The sequence below is a fragment of the Gossypium raimondii genome, chromosome 9 (genome assembly GCF_025698545.1).
Source record: "Gossypium raimondii isolate GPD5lz chromosome 9, ASM2569854v1, whole genome shotgun sequence".
Classification (NCBI taxonomy): Eukaryota; Viridiplantae; Streptophyta; class Magnoliopsida; order Malvales; family Malvaceae; genus Gossypium; species Gossypium raimondii.
Window position 1 is genome coordinate 31284389 of NC_068573.1, and position 10629 is coordinate 31295017.

The 10629-nt window shown below is 29.5% G+C and overlaps 1 protein-coding gene across 1 annotated transcript; it reads left to right on the forward strand.

Annotated features, from left to right (window-relative positions):
* Positions 1-8530: 8530 nt before the first annotated feature.
* Positions 8531-10407, forward strand: LOC105798988 (CBL-interacting serine/threonine-protein kinase 20). The gene is made up of 2 exons (XM_012629290.2): positions 8531-9467; positions 9971-10407. The coding sequence occupies exons 1-2, from the start codon at positions 8531-8533 to the stop codon at positions 10405-10407; spliced, it is 1374 nt and encodes a 457-aa protein (XP_012484744.1).
* The last annotated feature ends 222 nt before the right edge of the window (positions 10408-10629 follow it).

The following is a 10629-nucleotide window of genomic DNA, read 5'->3' on the forward strand; positions in this document are numbered from 1 at the left end:
CTGATGTAACGTACGGCTATAAAAGCTACAAAAAAACATGTATTAAAAAAAAGGAAAGAAGACATAATCAAAAATAAACTACAACAGTTTTTTTTCTCTGAAGTTATTTTTTTTGCATATATATTTATTTTTTTGAGTATTATATATAAATACGAAACGTCCTTACCTTTTTTTCGCTGTCGCTAGAGCCTCTTCTGGCCTAGAGGGCTGCCAAACCCTCGGGGTGCGCCTGAATCCTCGTTGAGAACGATTGGAAACCAAAAGGTTTTTTTTCCAGCGACCGGTGGCTGTTGATGGAGCACGGCGGCTCCTTTGGCTGGACATGGGAGAGGCTGGAGAGAAAAAAAAAGGGAAACTCTTTAAAAAAAACAGATAAAAATGAATTTTTTGTTAATATTTTTAACTTATATAATTGAAGCTAAACGACGCCATTTTGGAGGAGTCTAGAATGCCCCAAAATGACGTCGTTTTGGGGCCGACCTAAGATCCGACTCGAACCACCCGTAGGATCCGCGTGTTTTCTTGGGGGGATATTTGCGCCTTTGATCCTTCCGCTTTTGCGGCTTTTTTCAATCCAGTCTCGTTTCTTTTTTTCTTAATTTTACTCTTAATTTTCTTTTTCTTTCATTTTGGTCCCTATGGAACAGCGCGTTTAGGGAGTTTGGGATAATTTCCTATTTAACCCCTATTTCTTTTCGCGCATTTCATTTTAATCCTTATTCTGTTTTATTAATTTTTTTTATTTACATTTCATACACCTAATTTCATTCTGATTTCAATTTAATCCTTAATCTATTTAATTTCAATCCTTTTTATAAGTTGTTTTATTTATTATTTTATTTATTTATTTATTATTTTTCAACCTTCTTCCATAATTAAAATTTATTTATATTCCTTGTATGTGCTTTTATATTTTATTATTATTGTCCTTATTATTATTATTATTATTATTATTATTATTATTATTATTATTATTATTATTAGTGATATGATAATGGATACCACGTGATTGTCGCCATTATTACTAAAAATTAGTTGCATATTTGTTATTTGCTAGCATGGGATTTTTATTTTACCCTTCATTCGTTTTTATTTCATTTATTGATTCGTTTATCTCTCTAATTTTATTTTATTTTACCCATCATTATTTTGTTTTATCATACTAATTACCATGTCGTCGTACATTTATTTTCACACTATGCTTAAATAAATTAAACGTATATCAAAAAATATAATGTCGTTTATCTAACGTACGGAAAGTACATAAAAAGAGGCAATGTTCGTCATTTTGGAATTAAAAGAGTCGTGTTCCTAACTTATGGAATATGACTTCTCTCTAAAACCGAAATTGTCGAATATCCATTTCAAAAATATCAAAATGAGATTTAAGTAACGATTAAAACGGCGATTATTCTGGTTTTCGAAAACTAAAGGCATTGTGCCCTAACTCATGGGGCATGATCCTTCTTCTCGATTAATTCGGAATAAAGCCTTTTCTATTAAAATATCTTAATACAAAGGGATCGCATCTTAAATTCTCTTCAAATTTTTAATTTTCGATACTAAAGACATCAAGTAATCAACTAGGTACCAATTTTAGGCGTAACGAGGGTGCTAATCCTTCCTCGTGCTTAACCGACTTCCGAACCCATTTTCTGAATTTTGTAGACCGAAAAAAAATTGTTTTAGTAAATCAAACCTCTTATTAAAACGATCAAATTACAAGGTGACCCGATCACACCGACTTCAAAAAGGTTTCGACACCGAATTAACAGGATAAGGGTATTCTATATATATGTATATATTGTGAACATTAATATTGTAACGACCCAAAATCCGTGGGCACCAGGAAAATGTGTATTATCGGGCCTCCGTCTTAGTAAACTGAGTCATAAATAATTATTAGAAATACTTACGAGATTAGTTGTGTGTTTAATTAGGTTTTAGATAGGTGAATTTGGCTCAATTAAGAGTAATTAGCAAAAGGGATTAAATTACAATAGAAGTGAAAATCTAATCATAGATTAAAAGAAAGTAAAAAGGGCTAAAATGGCAATTAAGCCATTTAAAATGATTGAGGCGGCATAAAGGAATAAAATTTAAGAATTTATTTGTTTATTATATAATTAATGATATTTATTATTTATTATTAGTTATTAGTTATTATTAAATTAAAAGATATTTAGTAATTAAATAATTAGTATAAGATTTTTGGGTAATAATAAATTATGATTTTGCCAAGTGTGTGGTAAAAATAAAATACAAGTGTATTATATTTATTTATTTACTTGAAAATTTAGTAAAAGATAATTGTTAATTAAATAATAATATTATGAGATTTTTATTTGATAAGTTAGTTAGATTGAAACAAGTGTATGGTAATGATTTAATGCAAGTGTACTAATAAAATACATACATTTGTAATATTTATAATTAATTAATATAATATAAAGTAAATGAAATAAAATGAAATAAAACAAAGCAAAAGAAAGGAAAGAAACAGAATAGAAGAGACGAAACAGGGAGAAACAGGGAGAAAGAAGAAAAAGAAGAAAAAAGGAAAATAGGGTTTTGAAGCTTGAAATTTAATTTGGTAAGTCAAATTAGCCCTTTTCTCTTAATTCTAATGTTTTAAAAGCTTTAAAACAAAGTTTTGATGGGATTAAGTTGATGTTTTGTAAGTTCATAGGTTTTCAAGTATAGTTTATGTTGAACAAAAGAGATGAATTAGGGATTAAATAGCATGAATTTTAAGTTAGAATTGAAAAGGGATTAAATTGTAAAAGAAACTATAAGTTTTATATTTTAGGGATTAAATTGAAATAAATTCGAAATTATGAAAATATGATAAAATTAGATAGTTACATATAAGTTTGGCAAGAAATTGAGTAGCAAGAAGGTATGAATTGAGAAAGAAAAATATATAGATTTAGTTAGGATTAAATTGAAATTAAAGTAAAAGTTAGATAAAAATTTCAGCAAGTAAATTGTGTTGTGCTAATGATTATGAAAATTATCTTAATTTCTTTTCGTAGCTAATATCGCACCCGAGGCATCCACGAGGAAAGGAAAAGAAAAAGTGGACGAGGAATAGACACGGGAATTACGGTTTGTATCACTATAATTCAAACTTTATTATTATTAAGTGTTTAATTTGCTAATTATGTGTGGTAAGTATTTTAAGGTAAATGTTTAATAAATAATAAATTTATAATGTAGTAATGAAATTGAAACTGATACTGAACCGAATTATGGAATACTGAATATTGTCTTGATTACTGAGTGAATTGTGAAAATACTGAATATTGTTATGCATAATGCATTGAATTGTGAAATTACTGAAGTAAAGAATTACTGTAATACTGTGAAACCGATTGAATTAAGGAATTATAATTGATACTGAATTAAGATGGAAATTTATACTGAAAAGTGAATTAAATACCCTATTAACTAGTCGGGCTAGTCGGATATAGTTGGCATGTACATAGGACATGTATAAAGGTTACTATGTTTTTAATATAAATGGTTGAAAATGTTAGTATTATAAGTTTATGAATTATAATGAAAGAAGTTTATCTATATTTATTTAATTTAGTATATTGTTAAATTTAAATTGATATTATGTTGATTAAGTTGATTAGAAAGTATTTGGAATAGAAATTGAGAATGTGAAATGAATTGGTTGTGATTTGAAAATGAAATGGTTTTAATTGCGGGGTTTTATGTAAAACAAGCGTAAATGTTGAAATTTTTAAAAAAAGAATGAAGTCAATTACTAAAATATTATATGATTTTATGATTTTATCTTAATGTGTTTAATATTTAATTAAGAATTATCGTAAATTACCTGATATGTCCGGTAATGCCTCGTAACTCTATTCCGGCGACGGTTTGGGGTTAGGGGGTGTTACAAATATTATTATAAGTTTTTATAATTTTTTTAGATAATGTCTAGAATTATCTATAACCCCTCCTATCCCTTAAATAGGAGGATAATGCGTTTCAGCACATTCAAATCTACGTCTTTATACATTAACAATAATGACGATACTGATACTAATTGAATTATGACTTAATCGATAAGGTATTTCATATATTTAAACAACAAGGAGTATAAAAATTATTTTAGGACTTGGAGTCTTATTTTTAATATTATTTTTTCAATACAAACAAGAGAAATAAACCCCAAACAAATTAACTACTAAATTTAGGGAAAACAACGCATCAACCATTAACAAATTGATACCTCCCCGTGCCTACGGTGGCTCATCATAAATATGAATAACTATGCAAAACTTGAAATAAATTAAAATTCTCTAATTATGACGTCAAATACCACGCGACAAAATGACGTCATATACCTATAATGTGTTCCGACCAATACTTAAATAACAATTCTTAAGTTGTGATGCCACTTAACTACATCACATGACATCACTCAATCCAATAGAAACGAAAATAATAGTATCAACACTTTTTTCCCTCTAATTTTTTTTAAAATATTTTAGCTATTTATTTATTTCTTTATCTTTTTAGTCTTAAATTTATGTTGTATGTCAAATCACTCAAAATAAATAGAAAAATTAACATTTTGTTTACTTTGTTGACATGGCATAATGTGAATTATCGTGTAGATGTCATGTCAATAATTAATTATTTTTAACTATTAAAAAATATAAAAAGTATAAAAATATTTTTAATATTTTTAATTTTAAAAATAATCAATTGCTAATGTGACATACATGTAACGTATCCATGTGTATGCCACGTTAGCAAAGTTAATAAATAATAATTTTTCTATCCATTTTGTGATTTGACAAATAATACAAATTTAAAAACTAAAAGAAACGAAAATTAAATGGATGATTAAAATAATTTATATATATATATAAAATTGGAGTACAAAAAGTCATTATACATGTTTGAACAATAAGATAAAAGTGACAAGAAAAGATATCAGGTCCCATATAAACCTTTCTAAAAAACCCTAAAATAATTTTATTATAAAATGATTGTGTCATTAATAAAGTCACATAATAACATGTTAAAATAATGTGTAGTTACCGGTTTACATTAAAAGAAATATTTGGAAACGAAAAGCACCATCGTTGCAATCTGTTTTTATTGAGTCACCTATCATTACTTTGAGGTTAAGTGTATTATTATACATTTATTTTAATCGCACAACTTTGTAAATTAGCTTTCAACTCCTTAACTTTGAATCAAGTACTTGGCCATTGAGGAATACACCTAGCTCCTTGTCCTTGATTTCAAGATCTATCCTTATTTAGCTTGTCATTCATGCACGCAGTTCAACCCTCCCCCTTTAAAATGACTCCATATTAAATCCCCCTCAACAAATATTAGAAACATAAAACAATGATATTATTCATTTCCAATAGTTTAATATCATATCAATAATTTCATCTTGAATTTCAAGATTTTCATTTGGATTTGATTTTTTTAGACTGAAATTCAAGATAAAAATATTGAAAAGTGACGTATCTGTTTCTTACCATCTTTTACTACATAAAAGTTGCATTAGCATTATACTTAGGGTGAGTTTGGATAGGCGGTGCGTTTACCTGCGGTTAGTGTAAAAACAGCGGTGGCGGTGAGATTAGATACTGTAGCGATACTGTAGCGTGAGACAAAAAATAAGTTAAACGCACCGCACCGCACTTAATCGTCCATCCAAACCCACCCTTACTAGGCAAGTCGATCTTGTAGGCATTGTCATCAAGTGCATAGTCAAAACAAGAATGTAGGGGCTTTGGCCTTTAATCCATTTAAAATGTAATTCTTCGATTTAATCCTTTTTAGCTCTTTAATTATAGAAAAGTTGTTTTTTTATTTCACATAAGAATTAATAATTCAATTTCAACCATTTTGATGTAAATAATTTTAACTTTGACCCTTCCATATATAAAATTAGTTCATTTCGACTCCGATTGTCATTGATCTTCCAAAACATAGGAAGAACCACCTTTGATTGAATCAAGCTTAGGCTTCCTCTTAGAAGGAAATCTCGGCTTTAGCAAATGCACTCACTCTTTTTCAACCCAATGGTAATATGTAGGGAGCTTGAACAATTTCACCAAAAATTGTAAGTTAAACCTATTCCACATTTGATAGACCAAAAACTAGAAAAAGAAATCAAAATTTAGAAAAGAAAAGGAAAAAAGCGGTGGGCTTCATTCAAAAATCTCAATAGTAGGAAGGTGAAGAAGGGTGAGGAGAAGCTATGATCTGACTTCCACTGTGATCGGACAATGAAAGTGAAAGATAAAGAGTTTTTTTCCCTCAAATTTTGGTTCCAAGTTTCTTCATTTTGGAAGGGATTTTCGAACTTGAGGATGAGAAAGAGGGAGAAGAGAGGAACAACTTGAAGGGATTTTTTATCAGGGAAGACCACCCAAAGACGACGGTGCAATTGACGGTTGAACCCAAGCAGTTCTGAAGGAGAAGAAAATTGTGATGAGAATAATTTTAAGTTTCTTTTTCCGATACCGAATTTGAAAAGTTTTTTTAAGATTTTTATCATTTACATTTCTTTTAAATTTTTATTGGATTTATTCCTAACAAAGCGAATTTAATGACCAATTTGATAGAATTTGTAAAGTGAATGGTTAAATTTGTTGAAATAATTAGAATTAGGACAAAATTAATAGAATGTATAAGTGTTGAGAAATAAATATGTTATTATATCATTTAGAAAAAGGTTATGACAATTATAGGTTCGGATCATATTTGCTCTTTTTTTATACAATGATTAGAATTATCCATAGCCTCTCCTCAACCCATGAATAGGAGGATAATGCGCTTTAGTGCACTCGAACCCACGTCTTCCTGCATTGTTGCCCATACCAATCAAGTTAAGACTCAATCAGCGACATTAATAGTTGAATCCTAAATGATTGAGCTAAGAGCCAAAATTGTCCCCCTTTTTTTTTAATATACCATGCCTAGAACTACCTAGAACCCCTCTCCAAACCTTAAATAGAATGATAAATGCACTTCATTTCAGCGTACTTGACACACATTCTCTCACACTGATAATAATATTAATGTCAACTAAGCTAATACTCAATCGACAAAAACTGAAGTTGTTGATAAGTATTTATTCACATACTCTGACATGCCTTGTTTTTTTTTTTAATCAGTACTTTTAAAATTTTAAATTTAATTATCAATTATTTGTTACAATATTTATGTACATTATATTTATCAATGCTTGTATATCTTATTATATACATATAATTATAAGTGTCTTAATTTAGGTATTGTTTGACAAACTCAAAAATTAAGTATTGAATTTAGGTTATAAAATTTATTTGAGATATTTCTTGAAATTAAGTACAGCGTATAATTATAGTGTTTAATGAATTCATTTTAAAATTTTAAAGGTGAAATATTTAAAAGATAACGTTAAAAGAAATAAATTAAAATAAAATAAAAAGAAATGAAAAAAACTCTATATTAATGGTAGATTTGGTAGGAGTATTATTTGTACACATGTTTTAGTATATGAGTTAGTAATAATCTAATTCGATTGGTAATTTTAGTAAAGAGATTTTCGCTTATTTAAAAGAGATCTCATTATAAGAGTTTTACTCATCTTTTAATTTCAAGTTTAAATTGCATAAATTAATTCTTTATTTTATGTCTAATTATTATAATACTTATATAATAAATAACTTTTTCTCTCATGTTATTATACTAATAACCAACGAGACATAAATGATAAGTAGCTCATTATCTACTGATCAAATTTCTATACTTTTGATTAAAAAATCTATTATTTTCCTTTTATTATAAATTATTAAAGGCGTTTAAAAATTAAATCATTGAATATGTTAATTTTAAATTAATTTAAATTTTCAACAAATTTTCAAATAATATCATAATTTTAAACTCCCAAATTTATTTTAAAAACAAGATTTTAATCCAATTTTACCTAAAACATATAAAAATATAAATGAAAGAAGTAACAAATTTCAACAAAATTTAAGGTTTAAACTTTACAGTTAAATATTCCTTCAAATCTATTGTATTATCAACTGACACCAAATAATTATAGCACTCAGATGCTTTATCTAATCCATAAAAACTATAAGAATAGTAAAATACTATACATGGGAAAGAACAATGTCCAATCCTTGAAAGATAGATTCATCAAATCTCTGCTATTTTTGTAACATGTCTGGTTCTTTGTCCGGTTTATTTTTATGGGAGGAGTGAGATTCATGGGGATTTTGTAAAAAAGTCATATTTGCATTTATGCAACAAGGAATTAACCAAAATTTAAGCCATTTTCAGAGGGGATTGATTATTTGTAGCCATGGTTAATACCAATTGGAATGCATGGTGTATTATTTTGAGTCAGCCATGCACATGATGGCCCTCTCTCCTCCATTGTTAAAACAATAACAAGTACTTGCTTAAAGTTTAACCATTAATTTCCATTGTTGAACCTTGTATAAGCTTCAGCATTGGGATTTTTGTTTTTTTTTGTTTTGTTTTCTTAAACATGGAGAAGAAAGGGAGGGTTTTGATGGAAAAGTTTGAGCTCGGGCGGTTGCTTGGCCAAGGAACATTTGCCAAGGTTTACTATGCAAGAAACACGACTACCGGCCTAAGTTGCGCCATTAAAATCATCGACAAAGAAAAGATAATGAAAGGTGGTTTGATTGACCAAATCAAACGTGAAATCTCCGTAATGAGGCTAGTTAAACATCCCAACGTTGTTCGTCTGTACGAAGTAATGGCTAGCAAGTCAAAGATATACTTCGTGATGGAGTATGTTAAAGGCGGTGAGCTCTTTGGTAAAGTTGCCAAAGGGAAGCTTAAAGAAAACGATGCACGACAATATTTCCAACAATTGATCGCCGCGGTTGATTATTGTCATAGTCGTGGTGTTTATCACCGTGATTTGAAGCCAGAAAACCTCTTGGTCGACGAAAATGGGAATCTTAAGGTCTCGGATTTCGGGTTAAGTGCTTTGAGAGAGTCGCGGAGGCAAGATGGGCTCCTTCATACAACATGTGGAACACCAGCTTATGTTGCTCCTGAAGTTATAAACATGAAGGGCTATGATGGGGCCAAAGTTGATATTTGGTCATGTGGGGTGATTCTTTATGTTTTGTTGGCTGGTTTTCTCCCATTTCATGATGAAAATTTGATGGAATTGTATAAAAAGATAACCAAAGGTGAATTCCGGTGCCCGCAATGGCTTCCGCCTGAGGTCCGTAAGCTTCTTTCGAAGATACTTGACCCGAACCCGAGCCAACGAATCATGGTGGCGAAAATCATGGAGAATAGTTGGTTCAAGAAAGGGTATAAACACTTCGACACCCCGCCGTTGACACCCACCCAAGTTCAAGATAAAAACTTGATAATTGACGACATTCATGCGGCGTTTGATGAATGGTCATCATCACCTTTGGAAAATAACGATGATACTGAAGGTACGATCGAAATTAAATTAAATTATTTATTAATTAGGTTAAGGTTTAATAATTGAAATATGTTGATAATATCATCAAATGACTTCCGTTAAATTAAATTATGTGACATTTTATAATAGAAAATATTGATATGATCAAATATTACATGCGTGAAAGGTCAAATAAACAAATAAAAATGATGAATACGGAATTAGAAGATTTCTAATTTTGATTATGGGGTTTTATGGTTCTATAATATCATATAATCTAATTTAATATGGAAGTCTTTTGTTATTAATTTCAATTCAATTATATAATCAAAAGTGTAGAAGAATTAAGTTCCCAAAATTAAAAGTAAAGAACTAAATTTGAAATGTGCGAAAAATAATTAGACCTAATTAGTTTGAATAGGATAACTTCATTTGCAAGAAAAGTCTAATTATTTAGATAAATAGTTTTGTATAATAAAGGTTTTCATAAGTTCTAAAATTAGGGTTTTATTGTTGTTCATTCTTTGATTACAGTTGAGAAACAACAATGCATTTTGAGGCCTAGTTTCTTCAATGCTTTCGATCTAATATCACTCTCCGAAGGCTTTGATTTGTCGGGCTTGTTCAAAGAGGACTTGAACGAGAGGGATTGTTCTCGGTTCACGACGCAAAAACCGGCAACCGACATCGTTTCGAAGTTCGAGCAAATAGCTCGGACTGAGTGCTTCCGAGTCACGAACAAAGGCGGGAAGGTGAGGTTGCGAGGTGTCAAGGAAGGCAGGAAGGGGTTGCTTGCCATTGATGCCGAGATCTTCGAGGTTACGCCGTCATTTTATGTGGTGGAGATGACGAAAACCTCAGGGGATACCTTGGAATACAAGAAATTTTGCAACCAAGAACTCAGGCCTTCGTTGAATGACATCGTTTGGGCTTGGCAAGGATCTTGGCAGCAGCAACCCAATGACGGTTAATTTATTGCTAAAAGAAATGGGTTAAAGTATGCTCCAAGCTCCTATATTTTTTATACATTTGAAATTTAGTTTTTTTTATTTTTATTTTTATTCTTCATACATCTTTAAAATTTTTATACTATATTAAATTTTCTGATGTAATATTCTAAAATAAAAAATATATATACTCAATCGATAGCCAAAAATTCTATTATAATGGACCAAAATTTAATAAAAGAATTT

What these genes read in the sequence shown, in the direction of transcription:
- LOC105798988 (XM_012629290.2), top strand. Translation starts at nt 8,531, where the DNA reads ATGGAGAAGAAAGGGAGGGTTTTGATGGAAAAGTTTGAGCTCGGGCGG. An exon ending in AAATAACGATGATACTGAAG is followed by an intron (nt 9,468 to 9,970) that starts GTACGATCGAAA and finishes CTTTGATTACAG; the next exon opens with TTGAGAAACAACAATGCATT.